This window comes from Lepidochelys olivacea (genome assembly GCF_965140295.1).
Source record: "Lepidochelys olivacea isolate rLepOli2 genome assembly, chromosome: 14".
NCBI lineage: Eukaryota > Metazoa > Chordata > Testudines > Cheloniidae > Lepidochelys > Lepidochelys olivacea.
This window is the reverse complement of record NC_140424.1, coordinates 22996673-23023683: the sequence shown is the minus strand read 5'-3', so window position 1 is coordinate 23023683 and position 27011 is coordinate 22996673. Positions and strand designations below refer to the sequence as shown.

General features: G+C 46.4%; 1 protein-coding gene across 2 annotated transcripts in view; it reads left to right on the top strand.

Annotated features, from left to right (window-relative positions):
- NTN1 (netrin 1) overlaps positions 1-27011 on the top strand; it is a 237321-nt gene that overhangs the window by 102837 nt on the left and 107473 nt on the right. For both annotated transcript variants that reach the window (XM_084647598.1, XM_084647597.1), the window contains exon 3: positions 23303-23491. In XM_084647598.1, the coding sequence (XP_084503724.1) occupies positions 23303-23491 (189 nt within the window). The remainder of the gene's footprint in view (positions 1-23302; positions 23492-27011) is intronic.

The window sequence follows — 27011 nt, the reverse complement described above, 5'->3', positions numbered from 1 at the left end:
TTTGTGAGGCAGATGCACTGGAAAATGAACTGTGAGAGGACCCAAGGTGAGGCTCAGAGAAGCATCCACAAGTCAGCGTCAGAGCCCAGACTAAAGCACAGGAGTCTTCACTCCCAGTATCTTCCAGTAACTAGTGGAAATGCAATCTCCTCTCTGCAAAACCTGGGCAAAATTCTGCACTAGGCTGAATTCATGAACAAAGCTGAAGCAGAGAGGAGAGCTCCCAAAGAGATGTTTGGTCTTACACCATGGTGTGCCTTGGTAGGTAACACAGTGGATTGAACTGCAGGGGAGTGGAATATTTGAAAAAAAGATAAAAGGAAACAAAAAGGGCATGCTCTCCTTGTTTCCTAGATTCCCAGGCCACTCACCCCTGTGCTTGGGGGGTGTAGAATGATTCCAGATCAGAATTCTGGTGTTCCACTCACTTACACCAGTGATAGCATTTTGCACCACTTTGTACAAGTATAAATGAGTAGAAAAGGAGCAAGGTAATGGAGCATTCAACTCTTTGTTGGTACCCACAGAAGGCCCCAAAAGCTCAGTAAGAATAAAGACCATTTTTATTGTATCTGAGTGTTTGTGGCTTATATAGAAATGTGAATGGCTTTAGGATTTGAGGGGACCCTATCTGTGATCAGGCCTTTCCTATTGCCATGTACCTACAGCAGTAGTCTTCCCTGCATGTGATCCCTCTGTGGCAAATTGCCGGTATGACTATGATGGGTCCCATGCTTCCTCTTCTTGGGGGCAGAGGGGTTCAGATCACAGTTTCCTGCCCCTGAACTAGGGTATCTACTGTCCCACTAGTAACCCAGAGAAGGGTAGTGGAGAGGGAGGGACCCGGGCCCGCCCTCTACTCCGGGTCCCAGCCCAGGGGCCCTAGGGATAGTGGTAAACCACTTAGAATCATAGAATATCAGGGTTGGAAGGGACCTCAGGAGGTCATCTAGTCCAACCCCCTGCTCAAAGCAGGACCAATCCCCAATTAAATCATCCCAGCCAGGGCCTGAACTAGTGCTTCCTTCCCCTGGGCTACTTCCCTCTCCTGCTCTTCAGCTTGTGGGGCTTCCTGCCCCCTCTCTCTCTGCACAAGCCAGGTGTCTCTTTACCTAAGGTCTTGATCTTCTACCCAGCCACAGCACTTCTCCAAACTCTCCTCTACTTCAACTCCTTCCCCTAGCTGATTGAAGCAGGGGGGTTTTATCAGGTGACTAGCTGCAGGTCTCTAATTGACTTCAGGTGCTTTTAATTAATCTATAGAAACCTTTCTTCCCTCTACAGGGAATAAGGCTTCTCCTCATCCTGGGATTTACATATCTCTCCTATATCACTCTCCTGCTGCCTTCTGGCCATGCTGTATCACACCTCCCAGACAAGTGGCTAGCTCTGAGGAGCCTGCAAAGTGCCCATTCGCCAATCGCTCCATGATGGAAACTGATCAGCTCTTGAAGCAACCCAAGACTCCTTGTGCCAGCTAAGGTAGAAGCCCCACTGTACCCTGCTATGTGACATCAAGGTCTTAGCCAAACCTCTCATGTCTGTCTCTCCCAGGTGGCGGCTTAGAGGATTTCTATTTCCAGGATGTCTTGTTTCTTGGCTTGAGAAACACAAGTCTCTAAGTCAATGGCTTTGACACATTCCAGGTCTGTAAGCTGCTCTAGGGGGAGTCTAAGCGATGAAGCTAATTGCCTGTGATAAACTAATTAAATGGGTCTGATAAAAATCTGCCTTGTAGACTCTTGGGAATCCAGTGGCTGAGCCCTCCCCAGTGGGGAAATGGAGAGAGGCTGGCTGAGCTGCACAAATCGCTTCATTCTTTCCCTCCCAGCTGCCCCTCGCTCCACAGCTTGTCAACACCATTGCTGGGCTCTAGCCTGGCTCCTTTCCTTGCCCTCCTTTGTCATTCTTCAGTTCCACTTCCCAGCACTTCTTTTTGACAGTGAGGCAGGGTTATAAACATGACCAGTGGTACTCCAGGCAGGCACACGGGACCTTGCAGAAGGCTCAGTTCTGCTGGACTCTTATGGATTCTTGAGACATTGGAGGGCTCTGGCACATACCTTTGTCCAGATAATGCCATGAAGCATGCAAATATATCCTCGGAAATGCCACAGCCATGTGCAATTCTTAATTTTTTGCTAAAATGAAAGCAAAGAAAAGAGGCTTTCGGGTTCTCATGCACTTGGAGTGACAGGATCGTGGTTAGCTTTTTACTGCAAGCTCTTTCCTCCTGAGTCTGCCTGGATATAGGTACTTTAGAGAATTAACAGCCTTGTTTAAAATTGTGCAAATCCTCATCTGGCCCCACTCCTCCAAACCTCAGACAGTCCTCTGCAAAAACATATCCCCAGAACATCAGTAACCCAGGTCCCTTCCCCCCAGCAACATCATCTCTCCCTCTCTGAAACATGAGCTCCCCATAAACTCCAGCCAGCACCTGGTGGCAACCGTTACTAGCAGCAAATATTCTTCTTAGTTTAGAATGGAGTTGGGAAACTTGTAACAGCTTCTTTTGCCTACACAGGCGGGTGCAACCCAGAGGTCTGAAGCTTCAAAGCCATAGGGGATCTTCCCAGATCTAAGGCATGGCCTAAGCTTTGGCTTGTTTTCTGGTCTCACAGGGAGAATCTCCATTGAGACAGAGGTTGAAGAACTTAAAGTACAATGGGGATTTTTCTCTACTGCCCGTCCTAGTCCTAAAACACACAGAGGACAGTATGAGTCAAAAATCATGAGATTGGCTTCAAAATGAGATCAGAACGGGGGGAACCAACATTCTAAGGTCTTTCTATTTGCCGTCTGTTTTCTGAGGAAAGCTGGGGAAACATTTTCCCGCAAATGGTAAATTCTCTGAAAAAATGCAGGAGCACCCAAAGCTATTCACCTGTTTGGGTCAGATTTAGCAAAGAGTTTCCACCAAATGAAAAACGAAGAACATTTTTTTGAAAATGGTTCATTTCAACATTTCCAAAGTGGAGCCATTTCAATTGTTTGTTTCATTTCACCCAAACAGAGTTGTTCAGTTTTTCATTTTGGTTCAAAATAACCCCAATTTTCCCACACCCCAGATTTTGCAGTTCAGCCACCAAAATCAGTTACATGCTCAGCTCAGTTTCAGAGCTCTTTGGTTCAGAGCCATTGTCAAGCTTCTCTCTGCAACCAAGGGACGAAGAAATGTATTTATTTTTAAAAGGAAAGCTGAGATTCTCGTGTGATCACATGATTCCAGGAGCTGGGGCTTTGACAAAACAAGACTTCTGTTAAAATCATGAGGGTTGGCAAAGCTGTGTGGTGAACCAAAAATACCTGCCTGCAATGCTGCGATCCCTGTCACAGCTGCAGCTGGCCATTATAGGCTGTCCCTATGTTAGAAGCAAAAAGGCAAGATCTCCCTTCTGGGTAGAGTTACACTTGAATGGATGGGAAAGCCCAGGGAGCTATTTGTAGTGGTGGGAAGCAGTGAGCGCCTGGGGGGGGCTGCTATTGGAGCTTGGGGCCGAGGGATTTGTTGGAGGGAGATAACAATGGGGACCAGGGGCCCTTTTGTGGGCAACAGGAGCCTGGTAAGCTAGGGGAATGTTGGGGGGGGGGGCAATAGAAGCTTGGGGGATCAGTAGGGTTGCCAACTTTCTAATCGCACAAAACTGAACACACACACACACACACACACCCCGCAACTCTCACTCACTTGCTGATTTTCAGCAGGCTGCGGCAGGGGGTTGGGGTGCAGGAGGGGATGAGGTCTCCAGCTGGGGGTGTGAGCTCTGGAGTAGGGCCAGAAATGGAGGGATTCAGGGTGAAGGAGGGGGTCTGGAGCTGGGACAGGGGGTTGGGGTGTGTGTGTGGGGGGGTGTGCAGGCTCCAGGAGGGAATTTGAGTGTGGGAGGGAGTTCAAGGCTCGTGCAGGGGGTTGGGGTGTGTGCGGGCTCTGGGAGGGAGTTTGGATGCAGGATGGGGCTCAAGGCTGGGGTAAGGGGTTGGGGTGTGGGAGAGGGTGTGGGCTGAAGGGAGTTTGGGTGCAGGAGGGGGTTCCAGGCTGGGGCAGGGGGTTGGGGTCTGGGAGGGGGTGTGTGGTATGGGCTCTGGGGAGCGCTTACTTCAGGGGGCTCCCCAGAAACAGTGACATGTCCTTGGCTCCTAGGTGTAAGGGCAGCCAGGCGGCTCTGCGAGCTGCATGCTGCCCCTGCTGGTGCAGGCATTGCTCCCACTGCTCCCATTGGCTGCAGTGCACAGAGCCTCCCTGGCTGCCTCGGAGATCAGAGGGACATGTCGCCACTTTTGGGAGCCCTTCAGAGCCAGGTAGGGAGCCTGCCAGAGCCGCCAACCAGAGTTTTAACAGCCCAGTCAGCTGTGCTGACCAGAGCTGCCAGCGTCCCTTTTCGACCTGAACGGACACCTGGCAACCCTACTGGGGGGACAGTGGGAACCTGGGAGGTGTTGGGGGGCACTGGGAGGCTGGAAGCTTGGGCGGTAGTGGAGGCCTTGGAGTTGTTGAGGGGGGACAGTGGGAACCTGGGGACAGTTTGGGGGGGTGGGGCAGTGGAAGTCCTTTCTGATGGGCTGGTGGGAGTGCCCCTTCCCTTTCAGCCCCCTCTCCCCTCCCAGGCATGCAGAGAATCTGTCGAGGCGCCACACTGTCCTAATGCCCAGGGGGATATTGGGATGCGGAGTGGGAGAGGAACTGTGAAGTGAGGCAGAGAGGCTGCCTGGAACCCAGCCCCACAGTGGGTCCCAGGAGACAGGAGGAGGTGACATTATGAGATGTCAGCTAGGATTCTGGCAGGTGTGGCTCTGATACATTGCTATTAGTAGGGACTAACCAATTTATTTGAGCATAAGCTTTCGTGAGCTACAGCTCACTTCATCGGATGCATCACGAAAGCTTATGTTCAAATAAATTGGTTAGTCTCTAAGGTGCCAGAAGTACTCGTTTTCTTTTTGCGAATACAGACTAACACGGCTGTTACTCTGAAACCTGCTATTAGCAGGATAATTCTCAAATCTCCCTTACTACTACTGCCTAGTGCATTGCAACCACCCTTCTCTTTGGACACAAATTTGCTCGCAGCAAAATGATTATCTTTATGTCCCTCGTTTTCACAATGTACCCACATTAATCCCATATCTAGGGGGGAAAAGAGGCAAAGATAAGGGAGATCGACTGAGGGATGTGGTGGGTGCCGTGGGATGAGCAGGTTCTCTCTATTTGGGATGGGGAAATTCCCATCCTTGATTATTCTTTGCTAAACATTTTAAAAAATATCAGAAGAAATAAAGAAAATGACATATGAATGTTGAATTCTTGTGTTTGGCTTTTACATGTAAAATTTGCCCAAAGCAGCTCTTAAAAGCTTTTGGGATTTTCTAATATTTGCATTGCCTCCAGTTTTCAGTAACATTCTTTGCCTGGGGCTTTGCCACTACTGTCAGAACAGTGACTGTGTCTGGTGAGCTATAGCTTCAGGTGTTGGCTGCTGGGCCTGCCTCAGACGCATCCAAATGTCTGACTACCTCATTCCTGTCCTCCCTCAGGACCCAGAGATGAGAGCTTGGCAAATGTGCCATGGTTCAGTGGGATTGCTGTGCTGTTCAATACCAGACACTCCTAGGGAAGGGACAGGCAACCCTTACTGGGTGCTCTCTTTTTGGAAGGCCTTCAGACAGGTGCTGAGGTTGGAAAGGCATCAGCATACTTCAGTGGGTGTCCCTTGGTTTGGGTCAGTCTACACTAGAACAATGACCCGTTGCTGAGAGTGGCTGCTGGCCATGAGTCATCTTTGGATCCCCTGGCCTAGTAATGGAGATGGTTTCCCCGAGGTTTACAGTCTGATGCTCTGAAGAGCTGAGTGCAGGGTCAATGCCTCACCCCTTGTAGAACTGAGTCCTTAGTGGTCCCAAGAGGTCAGTTCCTTAGACGTGGCAAAGCTGTTACAGAAGTGGGGACAGACGGCTTATCCCAACATGTCTCAGTCGCACAGTCTGTAACAGAGCTGAAAAGGCCGTCTACACTGGCAGCTAAATGGCTTTCAATGCTATTTTCAGAGTCGTTGCTGGCATCCGCTACCTGCCCTCCTGACCTCACTATTCCCTTGTGCTTCCCCTGACTGTCTGTATCCATCTCTTGTCTTATATTTGGATTGTAAGCTTTTGGGGGCAAGGGTGACCTTTTTATATATGTTTTTGTACAGAGCCCAGCAAAACAGAATCCTGGTCCATGACTGTGACCCGTAGGAGAAAGGGTACTTCAGTGGTTCGAGCACTAGCTTGGAACTTGAGAGACCCACATTCAGTTCCCTGGTTCCATCAGACTGACCTTGGCAAGTCGCCTAGTTTCTCTGTGCCTCTACTTCCCTGCCTGTGAAATGGGGATAATAGTGTTGTCCTCACTCAAAGAAGTGTTGTGAAGACAAATACATGATGAGGTGCACAGATACTATGGTAATGGAGGACACAAGATAGATAGGCACTACTGCAATATAAATAATAGTACTTCATTCATCACTGGACTACAGCCACTTCTGGGGTGAAACGTAAGAGCTTTTAGACAGTGCAGAGTGTCACTGCTCAGCACTTTGGGACAGGAAGTGAAAAATAAATATCCAGTGGCAATTGCAGAGGAATTCTGGGAGACAAAATACAATAGCCCACTGGGATTTATGCAGGACAGTTGGGTTAACCTTGCTTCTGTGGAAGATGTTATCTGATCTTTAATGTTCACAGTGGTCAGGGCCTTGGTTTTCTGCATCACTGAACAGTACCCGTAGCTCCCATGCATACCAGTGAGACAACAGATCTTCCTTCTGCAAAGGAATTATCCATTGACTCCGCAACCTTGTAAAAAGAAAAGGAGGACTTGTGGCACCCTAGAGACTAACAAATTTATTTGTGCATAAGCTTTCGTGAGCTACAGCTCACTTCATCGGAAAAGCTCATGCTCAAATAAATCTGTTAGTCTCTAAGGTGCCACAAATACTCCTTTTCTTTTTGCAGATACAGACTAACAGGGCTGCTACTCTGAAATCAACCTTGTAAGTTACCTTCCCTGAAATTCCCCATCTAGACCTGATCAAGCTGAGACAACAGTCCAAGATTTTTCCGGGAGGGATCATCTGTTGCAGAGAATAGTAGCTTTGCTCTCCTGATTACACAGGCTAAGCTTGTTTACTCTTGATAAACCCAATCTCCAGCATAAAATGCACAGGGGACTTGCAGGAGACAAAAACCCAAAGCTACAATCGCTCTTCTATTTCGTGTAATGCCTGCTTGTTTTCGCCTCTGTTATGGGTGTGCTGAACAGACGTGAAACATCAAAACAGACGTGGGGACTAGGGAGAGAAAAGAGCTTGTCCTGACACTTTCAAACACTTTCATGCCCAAGTCAGTGATAACACTGAGCAAGGTGTCAGTCATATAAGCTGCAGTTTTCCTCCTTTCTTAGATCCCATTGATAAAATCCCTGGACATACCTCTGCTATGTTGATTGTGGTTTAGCTAGCCTCTGGTCACAAAGGAGCGCTATGTCAACAGTCCTTAAGGGGTAGGAATATAGCTGAACAAATACAACTGTAACAAGCTCTTCACACCTGTTCGATGTTTTGAAAGCACAGCCCAGGCCTGACATGAGGGATCCAGGGTTAATGCCTTTGTGAGCAGAGCAAACATCAGGAAAGAAGAAAGGAAGAAAAGAAGGGTAGATCACAGGCCCTTTGCATGTAGCCCCCACTATTCCAGACAGGGTGGTGGGGTCTAGCTTTCTCTGGCCAGCCTTGTTGACATTACTGGCTGTAAAGCTGGTTGCATGGTACATTGCCTGGGAAGTTTGCTCCTTCCTCTATGTGTGTAGCACATTTCAGAGGTAACTCTTCTGTCTTGTGACCGTAACCAGGGGGATCACTTCTGGCTGCAGCACAGCCCTTCACTGGGTACATACAGTGGAGGGGTAGCTTCCTAGCGACAGAGCTGCTGATGAGAGTGCTGCTGTTCCGTCTGCACCTTCAATGGGGTATTGATTTACTTTGGATGGTTTGCTATAATCAACACCCCAGGCTGTTTAACAAGTCCATAATGCTTTACCTGGTACATCGCTGGGCCTGCAGTTCATAAATATTTTCAAACAGGTGACAAAGCTACACATTTTTACAAAATTATCTCAGGTTTTGGAAAACTTGGATGCAGAACTACAAATCCATTGAAATCAAGGCTTTCCCAATCCCCATTCATTTTGAATGTTCAAACCAGCCCCGTTTGACTCCGATGTAACCTTTTTCAGGGGGTTGTGAGAAAACAGAACATTTTCCGTTGTTGCCTCAATTTTCTTCTTGCAGACAGTTTTGACTGATAGGAAACCATCTGCTTGTTTGTCTCTAAATGTAATCCTATGTGCCACTTTGATCTGAAGAGCTCAGCATTCTTTACAGATATCAAAAAGCTTCATAATGGTCCCACGAGGGATGGTACAGAAATATCACACCCACCTCACGGAAAGAGGAAACTGAGCACAGAAGTGGGATGGCTTTGCTAGCAAGTAGCAGAGCCAGGACTAGAACCTAGGAGTCCTGACTCCCAGCTTTGTAGGCTGATCTTCTACACTACATGAAGCTGCACCAATTAGTCCCGGGGGCACAGAATTTCACTATTCACAATGGATGAGGCTGCCAGTCCGCTGGGAGTGGGGGGGGGAGGGGATAGGGCGGTGGAGGCTAGAGTGATGGAAATGGTCTTGTTTTACTGAGAAGCAAGAGCGGAGAAAGTTGCAGGGCTCCTGCAGGGATGGCGTACATAAACTATTGCAGTGCCCCTATGCAGAAAACAAATGGCAAATGTGTTTCCGTTCAGTGGTGTAAGGGTGGCATTTCAGAATGAGGAGCTAGCTGCTCCTTGTTGAGGGGAGTATGTGATCTGCATAGGGGTCACTTTCCTGATGTGGTCCAGGGAACTAAGACCAAAACTGTCACATCAAGAAGTGGGGATCAATTAGAGAAGAGAATAATTACTCAAGGCATCCTACCAGGCAAGGAAAATGGTAGCAAATAATCCAGATGGTTGGTAGAATGAAGAGTCTAACACACATGACAGCAACAAATCCATAGCAAAGGCTTCATTTATATACATTTGTTGCGTCTTTTTAAGGAGTTTAATGTTAGTTTGTGGTGTTCCCTTTCTGGGGCACAGAATTCCCTTAGTGACAAGTGTAAGGCTCCAGGTTTGTTGATATACATGAGCGATGGCTAGGAGGCTTGGGGAAGCAGCCAAGTGTTCCCATTAAGTTCCAAGCTTGCACATCAAGAGATGCAGTGTGGTCTAGTGGTTAGGCACAGACCCAGGAATGAGGAGACTTGAATTCTATTCCTTGCCCTCTTAGTGGTTGGCTTTGCTTTGAGTGAGTTATTTAATCTCTGAGCCTCTGGAAAATGGGAATATCATAAAATTACCATACTGGATCAGACCAAAGGTCTATCTAGCCCCTATCCTGTCTTCTGACAGTGGCCAGTGCCAGGTGCTTCAGGGGAATGAACAGAGCAGGAAATCATGGAGTGATCCATCCCCTGTTGCCCATTCCCAGCTTCTGGCAAACAGAGGCTAGGGACACTATCCCTGTCCATCCTGGCTAATAGCCATTGATGGACCTATCCTCCATGAACTTATCTAGTTCTTTTTTGAACCCTGTTATAGTCTTGGCCTTCACAACATCCTCTGGCAAAGAGTTCCACAGGTTGAATGTGCGTTGTGTTAAGAAATACTTCCTTTTGTTTGTTTTAAACCTGCTGCCTATTAATTTCATTTGGTGGCCCCTAGTTCTTGTGTTATGAGAAGGAGTAAATAACACTTCCTTATTTACTTTCTCTACAACAGTCATTGTTTTATAGAGTTCAGTTGTATCCCCCTTAGTCATCTCTCTTCCAAGCTGAACAGTTCGAGTCTTATTAATCTCTCCTCATATGACAGCCATTCCATGCCCCTAATTGTTTTTGTTGCCCTTTTCTGTACTCTTTCCAATTCCAATATATCTTTTTTGAGATGGGGCGACCAAATCTGCACACAGTATTCAAGATGTGGGGGTACCATGGATTTATATAGAGGCAATCTGATATTTTCAGTCTTAATATCCATCCCTTTCTTAATGATTCCCAACATTCTGTTTGCTTTTTTGACCTCCACTGCACATTGAATGGATGTTTTCAGAGAACTATCCAGGATGACTCCAAGATCTCTTTCTTGAGTGGTAACAGCAAGTTTAGACCACGTCATTTTATATGTACCTAAATACCTCAGCATTTGGCTTGCCATTGTTATTACAACACAACTCCCCTCCCTTGTGTGTGTCTCTGTCTGCGTTAGATGTTTATACGGTGCCAATCACCATGCCATCGAGGTACTGCCTAGTTGATTGAATGAGGTATGATTTCTCACCAGCCTGTCACATTTCATCAAGGTAATGATAAGGAGACGTGTTAGTATTTATTCCTGGGCTTACTGGAATGCCAGATTCTTAATACACATCTGGATCAATAGAGTGGTTTGCTAGTAAAATCCAAGATCTGGCTAGCATAATCTGAAACAGCTCCTTGCTACGCTGCCATATGCTGTACTCTGCTGCCAAGCTGTTTTACTGCCTCTTACATTATACTAGAGATTCTTCAGTGACAAACAGTATGGACAACACAGAGAGAAATGGAGTCTCTTCTCGGAATACTAACATTCTGAGACACCTGGGAATTACTGTGGCGCCTGATTGGGTCCTGGCGTTTTGACAGGGGCAGAGTCTGAGATGCTGAACATTTCTTATTCCCACTTTGGCAAAGGAGACGTCCCTGTCCCATAAAAGACACTCTTCTTCCTGTCTTAGGACCTGATCTTGCAGTCATTGAAGTCAGTGGCAAAACCCCCACTGACTTCAATGAGTGCAAGATCTGACCCTTAAAGCAATGCCTTTTCTGCTGCAATGGAGCAATGCATTCAGCAGAGGTGAATGACAAGCTCAAATTGATTAGAGAACCTCATAGCTGATTAGAGAACCTCTGTATGAAGGCCAGAAGCCCATTTTTGATCACCAGACCCTGACATCAACTCTTATTTGCACAACAAACCATCAATCAACCTAGGAGACTTTATTCTCTTTGGAGGGTTCTCATATTTTGGAAAACATTTTATGATTTAAATTAAAATAAAAAGGGGTATTTGGTTCAGCCCAAGCAACTAAAGCCTTCACAAGGACCTGGGTCCCTGTTCTGGTCTTTTGGCAGGGTTAGAAGTGCCTAAACCATCTGGAGGAGGGGGTAGATGACAGCACTTCTCCTTGCTCTTGTTCAGCCCCTTTTGGCTGTTGGTTGGAATGGTATCTAGTCCTCCTTATCTGGAGTGTAGGGCCGGTGAAGATAAGAGTATAGGAGGTACCATGGAAGATCAAGTGGCTGGCCCCCTTTTTCAGACTATAGTCAGTGGCTGCAAGTTTTCGGGGAAACCTTCCCTTTGCTTGAAAAACAGTGACTGAGCACAGCTGCTGAATGTTGCTTATCCCATCATGAAACAAACTCCAAATTCCCCCTTGTAACAGGAGACGTTCAGCCTAGCTCCCTTGTGGCAGCACAAATATTCGGTTTGCTCTGCTGGATGACCGGCTGATCTGCCAGCCTTTGCCCTGAGCCAGCCTGGCCTCAGAGGGAAACCAAAATGCATCCTCCCAAGAGCTGTAATCTGTTAAACTGGTGTTACTGTGTCTGGCACATCAAGTGGCCAAGCCGAGGTCTGTAATCCATTGGGAAGGGGAGGAGGGCTCAATAGATGCTCCCCAAAGGCTTGCACTGCGTTCTGTTTCTCTTGCACAAAGCAGGAGACCAAGAAGGGGAAAGATGTATTTGTGCTGAGCTGGCTGTGGGAAAAATCAATCCCGGCGACTGAGTGGCCATCTCGGCACAGACAGGTTGGACCTCTACCCAGCCAGATTGCGGCATTTATCTATTGAGGGACAATAGTATAAGTGAGGCAAAGCTGCTCCTCCTTGATTCTGTCTCTGACAGGGCTATCATCGGCTTATTTGATGCAGCTGCTCAACCCAGCTGTATTTAGAGGGGTCTTTTCCGCAGAGTTTAACAGGCGTCATGTCAGATATTTTAATCTAGGCAGAGCATCCCTTTTGAGAATATTGATGTTGCATAGGGCAAGGTGTTCCACTGGTCTACATGGGTGCAGCTCCAATGAAGTCAATGAAAAGGCATCCACTTACCCCAGCTGAGTACCTGACCCCTGTTATCTAGGAAAAGGGAAGAATATTCACTACTCTTAATTCTTGATTGTTGGACCTGATTCTGCTCTCAGTTACACTGGTGTAAACCAGGAGTAACTCCACTGGAGTCAGTCTGAAATTGGTGCAATGGGCCCACTGTGCCTAAGAGCAGGAAATAATTCAAAGGGGCAAAGCTACATCAATGTAGGCCTCAGATTGAAGTTTGTAAGAACAAGATGTTGTAAAACCCAACCTTGCTGAAAATGTTTCCATGCCAGGATGACTCGTCCAGGTTCACAGAACAAGTCAGTGGCTCAGCAGTTATTAGAACTCAGGTGCTTGTAGCTCCTTGGCCTTTCCTTAGCCCGCAAAACCATGCTGCTTCTGATTCCAGACACACCTCAGACCTCCAGGTGAACTCAGAAGCTGCTGATTTTCCCCTGGTTTCAGTTGAAACCACAAATGGACCAAGACTCTCTTGAAAGTCCCAGGATACTCAGCAGATAATGAGTTCTGCATTTGTAACAAAACCTGATGCCAGAGGAGTTTTGTTTGGCTTCAGGTTTCATACTGAAAGCTTCTCTGTTGCCTTTGTAGAGCATCAGTCACCATAGCTGCTCTATTGACCTGCAATGCAAAATGAAATAAGCCTCCTGAGTGGTTCAGTGTGGGACAGTATTTGATGCACATTAATAGCACCAGGTCACACAATGAAGCAGTTATGCACACAAGAGAACAGATTATTCAGCTAGAGTAAGAATTTCTAGATTTTGTGGTCACCATTAAGATGAAATTGTTTGTTATGGACAGCTGAAGTAGTTCAAGTTTCTGATTTTCTCAGGGAAACTATAGGAGCAGAGTTAAGATAGTTTTTGAGTTCCTTACCTGTGAATCTCCATTCTTGGTTTCTCTGGGTTGCTCACTTTAATGTATAATTTTCTGTCTTTTTGCTACTTTATTGTCTTGGGCATTTTAATTAAAACTATAGTGTGCTTTCAAGTTTCTTGGAACCTTAAATCTGAATTTACTAGTTTTGCAGTGTTTGATAACTAGTGTTCTCTCAATGCCTCTAACACTCTACTTATTGATCTGCCCTTTCACTGGAGACTCCAAATGAACGATAGTTTTGGTCAGGTAAAATACCCCTACTGTGGAAGGATAGCAAAGTGCATAACAATGGCTTTTGTAACAACTCTGTGCATCCAGTTTCAGGGCTTAGCCTTTTCATCTTAGAGGTGGGTCTGAACCAGAACCAAGGGTCAGAACACACCGCAATTGTGGGGTTTTCAAACCCAGACCTGTATTTCGTGGCTTTGACTCATTCCTTAAAATCTTACTGGAGCAGCTCAAAGACACTAGTGCAAAAATGTTAGGGGCTGAATAACTGATTGCAAACTCTTTGGGGCTGGGAACTTGGCTTCCTCTGTTTCTTGTAAAGCATCATGCAAATTTGCAATACTACATAAGTGCCTGGTAATAATAGCAAATAGTGTTTGTAGGAAGCAGTTAGCTGAAGAAGGTTCCACCACTCCAAAACACTGTTTCTCTCCCTGTGGCTTTGGGAAGGCTGCTGCTGAGATCTGCACCAGATAAAGAGTGTAACTACAGGGGCAAGCAGTTTTTAAGTGGACAAATTGCTCCCAAGTGGATTCAATTGGACTCTAAATAAACACTTAACAAACACCTAGGAGTTTAACTTGAGCTGGAAGTTCAGGGGCCAACTGCTGTGTACTTTCTCTGATAACCCTTGCATTAACTCTTGCCTTAGGCTTGAAGTCTGAACTACTGGATATAAACAATGCTTTTCAAACCATTTCAAGAATCACATTTTGATTTGTGCAGGGTGCTAAAAATAAAAAAACAAGTGTCGCTTTAGTATCATCACTTGGATTGAAATACATTGTTCATTCCTTTTACAAGAAATCATTCAGGTTAATTCTAGGCCTGTGCTGGTCTGCAAACCTCTACAACTTCCAAAGGGCAGATAGCTGCTTTGCAGACTGTTTTTCTCTGTGCAAAAAATGACTTTGAGTTGTTGTCAGTGAATCCAGTAATATTTCAGTACAATGCATGGGATCCAAAGGGTAAGGTCTTGAGGACTCTGATCCACTGTAATTGGAAATAGATATTGTTATTATTTGATATTTAATATAATAAACCACTTACAGTTCTTAAGGAGCCATTCTATATGATTGGATGTGTCTCATAGAATACAAGTTAGGAATATACGATGCCATAGAATCCCATAGGCTTGAAAGCGCTACTTGTCACCTGTCAGCTGGTGATTGGCGGACCTGAAAAGTTTAGAGTTTGGATTTTTATCTGAACATTTCGGGTCTGCAGATTGGGGCTGTAAGTCTCACAGGAACAAGCTCTCTCATGAGATCCTTGGTGTTTCCTGACAGGCTGGAAATACCATGTGGACAGACTGGGAACAGCTCTTGATATTTTAGCACTCCAGTCCTGTCTGGAACTAAGCCGTGCAGAGGCAGATATGAAAATGATGTATTTTTTCAAAGTTAACCTACATTTTTCAAACCACAGTAAAATCAGGTTCCCATTATAGGCAGTGTTTTCAGTCAGTTCTTTTAGTATCCAACCTGGTTCGTATGCAACTCAGGGTGCTGGAATGATTGAAACGGAATGGTTTTTCTATGTTTGTAGTGACTATTGGTCAGCTTCCAAAGCTTCCATCCTTAGAGGTTTTTAAGGCCCGGTTTGACAGAGCCCTGTCAGGGATGATTTAGTTGGTGTTGGTCCGGCTTTGAGCAGGGGATTGGACTAGATGACTTCCTGAGGTCTCTTCCAACCCTAATATTCTGTGATTCTGTGATCTTGAAGCTCTTTACAAAGGTGGTAAGTATTAGAACTGAGAAAATAACCCTCAGAGTAATTGATTTGATGAGGTTCGTCCCTTTCTCTCTTTGCAAATTGCTCACAAGCAGGTTAGGCTTTTCTCAAACCTATTTGTTATTCAAATGATCTGCCAGGTAATTGTAGCGAATAGTCCTTGGCCCATAGTTTTTTGACAAATTGTCTGTTGGGAATTCTTGCTATCCAAATGTTGAACTGTGGTGGTTGGTGGTGATTGGCACCCAGCTGTCATTGATTTGTGCTTCTCCTCAGATTGGATGTGGGGAACTCTTCCAATCAGATTTTGGAGGGTGAATACTTCCCGCTGTAAAGCTCTGTGAATGTTCTCTAATATTTGCTTAAAAATTCTGGGCATGTCTGCACTATGGAGGCCCTACCTACATAGCTATGCTGGGATTAGTCTCGTAGTATAGATGCAGCCTACACAGATCAAAGGGGTTTTTCTGTTGGCCTGGGAATACCACCTCCCCAAAGGACAGTTCGTTATGTCAACAGAAGCCCTCTTCCACTGACATAGCTGAGTCTACACTGGGGGTCTCGTTGGCATAGCTACATCAGTCAGCGGTGTGTCTTTTCACACCCCTGCCCAAGGTAATTATGCTGATGTGACTTTCGAGTGTAGACCAAGCCTCACTGTTTCTCTGAACTTCCTGCCAGTAAGCTAAGCTTTTTGGAAAACAGCCTTGTAAGGGGAGCAAGCACACAGGAAGCACATTCCACTTTTCATTGCAGTGACTGTTTTGCAGACTGCTTTGAGCTAATCACCCAGCTCCAGTAAGTACTAGTGTCTCTGTGTTCCAGATGAGGCAACACTGAGCCCCAGAGAGGTGCCTGTTTGTTACTGTTATTACGATCTGTGGGCTTGGCTGCGCTACAGAGTTAACTTGAGTTATAATGCAAGTGTTGCCCAGTCCCACTTGAGTCCCTGTCCCCACACAGAACCCCTTCACTCAAGTGTAGTGGTGCTTTGGCTGGCTCTTCAGGGGGTTCAAGCTACAGCTTGAGTGAGCGCGGCCTCGTCAGCTGCTAATCCAATCACTCTGTGCACTCATTTATTCTGTTCCCGATAGGTTCTTATGCTGTGCTTGTCAGTATCCAAACGCCTGCCAGTCCTGCATTAAGCAACATGCCTAACATCTAAGCTAGCTCGGGTATGTCTGCACAGGCTGCAGTCACGCCTCCCGATTGCCTGTAGACCTACCCTCAGTGTGGTGTGATGCAGGCATGCGAAGGTGATAAGCACGCCAACTTTCTCTGGCACAGCCTCAGACAATGCAGTAATGGGAAATTCCATTGTAACTTGACATTAATGAGTCATTATTTGTCCATAAACAGTGCCCATTCTTCCTTTCTTCTGCAGCCTGTGTTCATATGAAGATTTCGTGGACTCTGCCAAAGCACAGCTGTTTATTATGTAGTGTCTCCATTCTATCATGCGGACTTTACTGCACTCCTGCACTCTGACTGTCCACGCTGCCAGCAGGTCTCCCTTTCACAGCCACAATATGCTGATGTATTTTTCCCCCCGTAGTGGGATAGCTCAGGCAAACCAAATCTATTTCAACCCCTCTCCCTCACTCATATGTGCAGCACATGCAACTAAATTGTCCCGGGCAAGGATTTACATTTGGTTTAGGCTGCGAGTCTGTGGTTGATGACAAATACGCAGCAGTGGGGATAGCTCTGGCTTATCCCTGTGGCCTGTGTAACCGCTATACTAGGTGGAGGCATGTCAGCCAGCACAGCAAGTAGGAATAGATTGCTGGTTGCTGTTGATTATTATTTCAGTGTGATGTAGAGGGATGACTTTCTGAACTCCCTTGTAATGTCTGCACTGGGGGTGAGGGTGTTGCCACACATCCCAGCCCCTTTCCCCAAAGCGCTGGGTCACAGGGCGTTTACTTCAGTTATGAGGGCTGGGTGAGGCTGGTGTCACTGGCGGACCTATGGGGACGTCAACTAAAGAGGTCATTGCTGGGTCCTTGCCTGCTTTGAGGAAGCCTCTCAATTCCTCCAGGGTGGGGTCCCTGCACAGGGAGGGCTAGCAGCACCAGGGACAGATGGGTGCACCTTTGTTTGCATCAGGGGGTGAAGAGGCAATATCGTGGCACAATGAGCTTGCCCTTATGAAGGTGGCAACCTTGCTACTGAGTGGGCAGGCTGCCTCCACTGCACACTCAGGCCTTGCTGGCCCAGAGAGCAAGAAAAGGGGGTGTCATTATAGAGTGAAAACACCCAGCTCCTGCCAGTCTGGGGAAAGAAAGTGCCGTGCAAAGCCTGCTAGATTTGGCCTGCTTGAGTTTCAGGACCTCTGCATTTCAGCTTCTGGTTTTGTATCTTTCTGCACCTAAAACCTCAAACCAATATGCCAAATGAAACCACACATGCCTGATGGGACTAGCTAGTCTGTGGGAACCGAAGAAACTCTCCCAGATTCCCCTTTCCTCAGGGACCAGGCCACCCAACATTAGCCAATGCACTGCCTATTTATGCATGTTCTTCCAAGGGATGGTAAAACATAGATAAAATAAAATCTGACCCAAACTTTCATCTAAAACCACATCCTGACTCTCTACCTACAACACAATCTGAACCTTATGCAAGGTTCCAAAAAGCTTTAAAAAGGGGTTTTCTTCCATTGTGTCACAGGCAGTTCTGTGTTCCCAACTGAACTGGAGACTTCCAGCTGAATTTTGAAAGCCCAGCTGGCTTTGATGAGCAACCAGACTTTTGGAAGCTTAGCTAAAGTAGTGCTGATTGGAAAAATGGAGAGGCTATGGTGCACCATGAGGGATGCGATCCCTCTGGGAAGCTGGGCCCTCAGGAGCAAATGGGAGCATGAAGGACTGGAACTACAACTCCCATGAGGCACTGCAGCAGCTCAAGTAAATGCAGAGATTAATATTAACCTGACCCAAAATGAAACGTTTCGGTTTTCCTGATGGAAAATTCCACCAAAACTAATCTTGTGCTGTGGAAACTTTTGACAAAAAGTCATTTTTCAGCAGGAATATGTTTCATTTGAAATTTTTCAACCAGCCCTAAACCAAACCTCTGACTTCTGAGGTTTGGCTGTCCCTGTTTTTTGTACTATCTGCATTTAGTTGGTACTAACTGGTTTACACTTAGGCCTGGTAGTCCAGGTAAAGGCCCTTTCTAGAAGAACATGAGGGAAATATTTGCAGGTTTGCAGAATAAAATTAGCCAACATAGGGCAATTCGGGTCCCGGGCACTCTTGGAGACAGTCACTGCAAGTACCACTGCTCAGTGAGACACCCAATGGCATTCTAGAGATCTCAGCAAATGCAATGTTCTTCTGCTCTATATTTAACCTGTAGGTTTGGGTGTCTGCTAGGCATCTGCTGACCATATTGACAATTATTATTATTCCTATTGATAAAGGAAGAAATTACATAGGTCGGGAGATAACATGGGAAAGATTGGGTAGCCTTTTAGGGCACAGCTCATGAAAAGGAAGATCGAGCGGTGACTTGATTACGTTGTACAAATACTTTCACAGAGAGAAAACAGCAGGTAATAAAGCACAGACAGGTATAATAAGAACCAATGGCTGGAGATTAAAGCTAGGCAAAGACAAATGAAAAATAACATACCAAAGGGTGATTAACCATTGGAACAAACTCCTAAGGGAAGTGGTGGATTCTCTATCTCCTGAGGTCTTCACATGCCGACTGGATGCCTTTCAGGAAAATACGCTTTAGTCACACACAAGTTATTTGGCTCAACACAGGGAACCAGTGAAATTCTCTTTTGGACATAAAATTTATGAATATATATGATGTAGAAACTATAAAGTTTTGGGAGACCCAGTTCCGATATGACAGACTCCCTGAAATAGCTCATGACCAAGGTATAGATGGGAGCCAACCATCTTCAAATTCTTCCAGCTCTGCTCTGCTCAAGGCTGAAGCATGGATCCAGCCCCATCTACACTTCAAGATATGACCCATGCTTTTAGGGATGTGTCAGGGGACTGCTGTGGTGTAGCCACATCCCCCAACATGGCTCTTGCAAAAGGCCCATCTAGGCCTCAGTTCCTTTGCATTCATCTTTATTCAATGTGCCACCATTATTCCACCCTCCCTGCATGCTATTGTAAGCGGGAAATGGCATGGCTATTTTTTGGTCAGATCAAACCTTTCCCAAAAGGCATCATAAAGCACAGCAGGCTAACTACTATAATTACCAGTTAGTCCTGGCCGATGGCCAGCTGAACATAGTGCCAGAGTATTCAGTGACTGGGCATTCAGGAATAGGCTGGAAGACAATAGTTTCTAATAAATCCAGTCTTCTCATGAAATTAGAGCCCGTATTAGCCGCACTTCTAATGGCCAGCCTGATTAACAGGCCATGGTTTCTGCAAACAGGTGCATCGGAAGGGGAAGGAATAAATGGGCACAAGTGTGTGTGTAGGTGTCTGCAGCAGCATAAAATAGGACAACGATTATGGAGCTGCAGGCCCAACAAAAAGCCCACAGAGCTGGCACTGCCCGACACTCCATAGTGATCATTCCACAGCAAGGATAAGGAGGCAGGAAAATTAAATGTTATGGTTCATAGTTCCCCCTCTTCTCCAGGCTCAGAAAGGAATAGTGGGATGGGGGAGGGGTTCCCAAGTTTTATATCTGAGCTGGACATAGATGGAGACGTGTACCCTGGTGCAAACCCCCCCTCCCCACCCAAAAAAGAGAAACAATGCAGAAGTTTGCTCTAAGCGCAGGGGTGTATTGTGTACAAGAAATGGAGCTGTGGGGAATGAAGATCCTTTAGCAGTTTGGGCATACAGAGGAGGGAAGCAAGAAGAGAAGGGGAGGAGATAAAGGAGGTGGAGAGGGCGAGAGAACCAAGAAACAAAGCTTGTGGAAGCTATTGGTGTGTGGGTGGAGGGAGGGGACCATTTGGTACGTTGCTGGAGCTAACAGTAGTGTGAGCCATGGCGGGGGGAGGGGAATTTTGCTGGGAAGGGTAGGCTGGCTGGTTGGCACCTTGGTGCTTTCATCGAAGGTAAGGCTGAGGCCAGGCAGACGGAAGTGAGCAGGGTTTTCAGACTGGCGCACACGAGAGAGAACCGGGAGAGAGAGGAAGGCAAAATGCAGAGCTGGCCCACAACAGCAACAGTTCCTCCCCACTGCTGTGCGGGGCTATGGAGTCCCCTCCAGGGGTTCTCTGAGGTACCTTCAAATGTTCTTTGAGCAGTGAGAGTGTATGTGCCATGTGGATCTTTAAGCCCTTTAGTCTCCTGCTGCTGACGGGGAGCCTGAGCTGCTTGCTTCTTTCAGCCTCCGCTGTTAGTTTCTTCTTCCAAGGTCCTTTGCAGGGAAAAGGGCTAGAAAGTTTTTCTTTGCAGTGAGAGCGGAGATTCACCTGCCCCTGCTTTAGGAGAGGGGGCCATGATGGGCCTGAAAGGCTGGCTATGACAGAGCACAGGGGAGAGGGCCTGGGGCTTGGAGACATTGGAAACGAAACACTTCAGTGCTTTCCCCTCACAAAAAGGGTAACCCCCCCGGACCAAGTCCTCTTACTGTAGTTTCAGCTGTATCAAGAAAAAAATTGCAAGAAAAAAAATCCAGAACATGCTGAATGCATCGATCCTATTTTTGCTCTAGACGAGAGCCTCGTTAGTTGCACTTGCACTATTTGTGAATGCATCTGTTGTGCAGGCAAAACCCTACCAGCAGAAATTCCCCCACACCAACAGGTCCTTGTATTCCTAGCAGGGCAGATGTAGCACCCCTTTTAGCAGATGAACCCGGCTAAGGCGAGTCTGAATGTTTGGGTTGAACTCTCCTAGCCGGTAGGTGTTAAAGGATTCCAGTGGCTGGGAATATCCTGAAAGATAATCTCAGTGCTGTGGGGCAGAGCTGCTGCTTTGTGATTGGAGGGGGCTAGTTCAAGCCCCAGCAAGCCTCACAGCATCAGAGAGAATGAAACAAAATACAGAACAAAACCACAGAAAGCCTTTTCTGCCCTACTGTTCTAGGTAGGCAGGGTATTTTGCTCCCCAGTAGGGATAGGTTGGTTGCAAGTCAGGAGTAGAACAGTGACTGCTTAGAAAAAATAAAATGGAGCCGCACTGTAATTTTTAGGCTGAAATTTGATAATTAAGCAAATACCGTAAGTCTTTGTCTTGGGCAAGGAGCATGAGGTAAACAGGAAGGAATGGGATTAAGATGTCTCTGCTCTAAAGGAAGGTGACGAGCGGAGAGCTCTGACGCCTTCCCTTTGCAGAACTGAGAGGCCCAGATGTGGGTTTGCATTGCTTTGCTGCATTGTTCTGCGCTGTAGGGCAAATAAAAGCAAAGGGAAAAGAAAACAAGCTATAAAGTACTCTGCAAAGCACACGGTTCTTGCAACTGCCTCTTGACAGCTCTGGGGAATGGCAGGGGAGGGGCTGAGCTTTTGATGTTCTCTTCTTAGTTTTCTTTTGTACTGGCCCTTGTTAAAAATAACCACCATGTTGACATTAGGTTGCATATGGCAGAGAGATCTGGCATCTCCTGGCAGGTTCAATCATGGCGTAACTGTCAACAGAGAGGACTGCTTGGTATTTAACTAACAATGTCAGGTTGGCCCAATCCCTGCAGCAGGCTGAGAACGGCTGGTGTGAAAGAGCGGGAGGTTGCATTGTAATGTTGTGATCTAGACACACAGGAAATGGTGCGGCTACAGAATCCAAACCTTTTTAGAAATGTTAGCGGGGAAGGTTTGATAGAACTATTTCAAATCCTTAAAATGCACTCAAACTGAGCCTTTCCTAACTCTGTGCAGCGTGTGTGTGTGGTGGGAAAGGAGAGTTTGCTTCTGATACTTTAAAAGTGGGGTAGAGACTGGGGAGGGGGAGGCATGTCTTAGGAATGTGCTGAACAATTCTGTATTGGTGAACTGGACTCCACAGGCTCAGGAGATGTCTGTCCGGCTGCAGGATGATCTATATTTAACCCTAGCTAATGCATTGCCGCTTCAAGAGCAAATCAGAGGGTAGATGATAACGGTTCACATGGCACTATACTGTTACTCCCGTGAAGCTGACAGTCACAAAAGTTTCTGACCCCAAGTGGCAGAAGCCTATAAAAGGCAGGCACCACCATTTTAACTAGACATGGGCCTCGCCCCCAAAGTTCAAATCTGCATCCAAAATTCAAGCACATTGAGATCCAGGCTCTTACTTCTGGCCCATCTGACGGACTGTAAGAGGGGAGGGCCCAGGGGTCCCACTTCCTACGCTATTATCCCGTAGTGAGGGTGTAACCTCAGAGGATTGGGATGATCCCTCCAAAGCTGATGTGCTTCTCCAAACTCCCTGCCTCAGGAGTCTCCAATATTCAATTGGAAATCTCTCAGGGTCTGCCTACACTACAGTTAAAAACCTGTATCTGGCCCGTGCCAGCTGACTCAGGCTCACGTGGCTTGGGCTAAGGGGCTGTTTAATTGTGGTGCAGATATTCAGGCTTGTGCTGGAGCCTGGGATCTAGGACCCTGCAAGGTGAGAGGGTCACAACTTGTCCCAAACATCTACACTGCAATTAAACAGCCCCGTCACCTCAGCCCCATAAGCCTGAGTCAGCTGGCACCAACCAGCTGCAGGATTTTAATTGCAGGGTAGACATACCCTCAGGAGCTGGTTTATTCAGTGGCTTGCTACCCTTAAGGCTGGGAAAGCAGTCCTTCCCATGGTATTTTGGCATTTCCATTCCCAGTCTCAGGTGCAAGTGCAAGATCATGAATGTAACAAATAACCTTAACATGCACGTTGCATTGAGGGCCAACCAGGCTGGGTCCCATTGTTCAAGCTGCTGTATAAACATATGGTTAACATAACTCCCAGCCCCAAGGGGCTTACAATTTAGGCTGTGTAAGTCTGGAGCAACACCACTGACTTGTTTTCATCAATGTCTGAAAGAAAAATCTGGTCCCTTTGCATATTTGTAGGGCGTTTCAGATTGATTCTTGTTCATAGAAGTCAGCTTGACCTACTAATGTCCAGCTTCCTCCTCCTCCTCAGCCTCTGTGGTAATGGCCAGTAGCCTACATTTGGTCCATGGCTGAGATCCAGTTTCCCCGTGATCAGGGGTTGAGTCTGTAAGTGGGAATCAAGGGGCTAGGATACAGTTCTGCATTGGTTCATGAGACTCATGTACCACAAGTGGCAACTTTTCTGCATTTTGTCTCCTTTCCCACAGCTTGTAACTGCAACCTTCATGCCCGGAGGTGCCGCTTTAACATGGAGCTCTACAAGCTTTCAGGCCGCAAGAGCGGAGGGGTCTGCCTTAACTGCCGGCACAACACAGCAGGCCGCCATTGCCACTACTGCAAAGAGGGCTACTACCGGGACATGACCAAGCCGATCACCCATCGGAAAGCATGCAAAGGTACGCAGGGAAGGAGTGCCTAAGGTGATTGCTGGGATACTGAACGGACTGCTCCCCCCCAACCCTCCCCTTCCTGTCTATCTCTATAGCTGTTTCTGTTGTAAGCCTATTCCCACTCCACCCTCTCAAAGGCCAAACCACAAAAATACCTCTTCCTTCACCCCCTCATTCCCCACAGCCATACTCACCAGACCTACCAAGCCCTGGCTATTTAGAAACAGAGTTTGAAGGTATCTTTTAAAAGCATCTCTGCTCTGAGGATGAAAGATTTTGCAATGCTTGTTTCAAGAAGATGTTTTGGGTCATATTTTTAAAGAGATCTTAACCAAACACCAAGCTGTGCCTAGCATTTAGATGGTACAAAGCCACAACTACCTGATGTGCATGGACAAAAATTTGACTTGTGCAGATTTAGATACTGTTTCTGACAAACGTGACCCCCCCTCAAATCTCACTCATTAGGGGAAAAAGGGGTATTTTATTGCACCTGTCATAGCTTAAGAGAGAGACACATACACACTCAAATATTCAGTGGGTTTGAGCAGCTATTCAAAACACGTGTGACCAGGCAAGCAAGAACAAACAATGACATGGAAAAGAAAACGCAGCCAAAGGAGAAGAAAGACAAAGGTGTTCACGGATTGCTACGGTTATTCAGATCAGCAAAGGGATCTCTGACATTAAAAACCAAAGCTCTGGTCCCCCGCCTCCCACACCTTCTCACAGGTGTGCATACCAGCAAACAGTGGGCTCCATTCAACAATCTTAGCTTCAGGGAGGACAAAGGTCATATCTCTTACGAATCCATATATCTGCGTACACACAACATAGGTCACAAGCATGAGGGAGAGAAAGGAAAAGAGAACATTTAATCCACGTACCAACAGCTTTGTTCCTCTGGACAAAATAAGAATAAAAAGAGAGGCAGGGAGATCTATTACAGCTCAGTAGACCAGGCAATCATCATTTAATTTTTCTGATGTGATGTTTTAATTTTCCCTTTCATTGGAAATGAAACTGTCATAGGTGATTTGGGCTTGAGCCAGAACTCTAGGGGTTCCTTGAGAGCGTAGGAGGATCTGTTGGGTTAGCCCCGAAATTCTAGTACTCTGGAATTCCACAGACATTGTGTCGTCATTCGATCTGGGCCTGCTCAAATCCCTTTCATTGATTTTTCAAACCATTTTTATTTGGCGATACTGAGACAGGAATCTGCTGCAGAATGCGAAGGCAGCTGTCCTTTTGTGTACGTATGAACAGAGGCGATGGGTGGGGGTGACTTAGGTTACAGTGAGCAACAGTTAGTCTTGGGGAGGTGCCCCTTAAGAGTTCATGGTCAAAGGGGGCAGGGAGTGGGTGGAGAATGGGCATGTCTGAGGATACATGGGCTTAGGTGGGATTCTGACACTGAAGATGAAGTACTTAGCAATGCTGTCTACTTTCTAGGCTGTGCGCCTTGTACTAGCCAGGTGTAGGTGGTGGCTGCACATTAGCATTCTCACTATCATTGGGTTGGGGTCCCCAGCACCCCAAGTCCTGCTCAGCCCTTTCTAAATTGTGTGTATACAGGGTAAGGAAGGATAAAACCATGAAAATCAGGCCTGGTTTCAACTCTCAGCCAATCATGTGGGAGGAAGATGAATTACATGCGTGAGATGCCCTGTTCAGAAAACAAAGATACCCAACTGACAATAGCTAGTTAGTAGGGATGGTTGGAAAATGTATTTCTCTTCCACAGGAAAATTTTGTCTTCTCGTGGAAAAAATTGAAAAATGGTGACTGAAAACTGAAAATTTTTGGCCAAAAATCACAGGTTTTTGGCTGAAAAGTCTTGGGTTTTCATTTTTTCAATTAAAACTCCAAATTTTCTATGGAAAACAGACCTTTTTGTTAGGTTGATGGCTTTGTTTACCTTTTATGTAAATGTACTTACATTGTCTCTGCCTGATGACCAGGCTGGTTAGACTAACAAACACACATCTCTTTGTCTAGGGCAGACTGGGCTTATGAATTGCCAGGACCGGCTCTAGGCACCAGCAAAACACGCAGATGCTTGGGGTGGCACAATTCCAGGGGCGGCATTCCGGCAACCCTTTTCTTTTTTTTTTTTTTGCTTGGGCAGTTGCGCTCTTGGAGCTTGGGGCGGCAAAACACCTAGAGCCGGCCCTGTGCATTTCTCGCCAAATACATTTTAAGAACATAATTCTAGCCCATATCCATAATTCTTCGTACACACGCTGTACATACATCACAAAGTAATCTCAATAATCAGTGAGTTATTTGTTTTCCAGTGATGTACTACATGCCACTTTGAGTATATATCATGACAACAGTGTGCTGGGTGCAGTGTTGCTAACACACTGAGTTGCTAACACAGAACAGTGAACCACCAATGGGCCTCTGTGTCACACTCTCTTCACCCCTCACTCTTCCACACACCCTAAATACCTGCTTCTAGTAGGATTCAGATATTGACCCATCAGCCTGGCCTGGTCACTTTCAGTTGCTCTGATCCTCCCTCTAATTTACCTGAAATAGACATAGGTGGTATGCTGGTGCACCTGGCTATGGGATTTTTACCAAAAGAGTGGTGTTTGGGGCGACACCTCCCTGCTTACTATGGAAAACCTGACAGTCATTCAATACCCTGCAATAGGCAGCAAAGTCCTGCAAATTTGGTGTTTACACTATGATTGCCTGGTACTAGCTGGTGACATGGCCTTACCCCTGAAATACCCAGTGATTTGCTTACATGCTACTGATTATGTCAGAGCGATGATTCTGCTCCTGTTTGTTTACTCTTGGGAGCATTCCATTGGTACCCACTAATGCTAGCGCTGCTGCAGACTTCATGTCTAACTTACTTTTATTTCCAACACAGGCTTGTCATTTTTTGTCAGTTACTGGATCTCAAAGGAATGCAAGTTTCTCTCTGGAAGCCGGGATTGTTGCCGTTTTAACCTGTTCTTTTTTTTTCAGGTGGAACATAAAACTTTTTTTATTACCTCTGGAAGAAACCGGATAAAATTTTCCAAAGTACCTAAATCCCAATGGAATGTAGGTTCCTAAGTCTCTTAGCTGCCTTTCCCCATGGTGGATATTATGCCCAATGCTCAGTCCAAAGCACTAAAGCTTTAGTGAGTGGAAAGGAACTATTTTGGCTTGGCTTTACCAGTGGGGGCCAAGCCTCCTGGCTGCATGTGATGGAAGCAGAATGCACCCTTCTGATCTAATCTGGTGCACCTAATCCAGATGTCACAGTGTTCAGGGTCTAAATCTAATGCTGCTTCCAGTGAAGTCAATGGACATTTTGCCATCAACTTTGGTGATAGCAGGATTGGATTCCATTATGCAGGGAATGGGCTGCTCTTGTGAGCCCAGCTGCTTGGAAGGAAAGACTTTTTATGTAGCATCAGCTCACTCACTTCACTACAGTCAGCCAAATGGCAATTTACACCCATGCTTCTCCCCCTCCCCCTCCTCCAACCCTGGAGTCCCTTAAATTTGGCCCAAATCAATA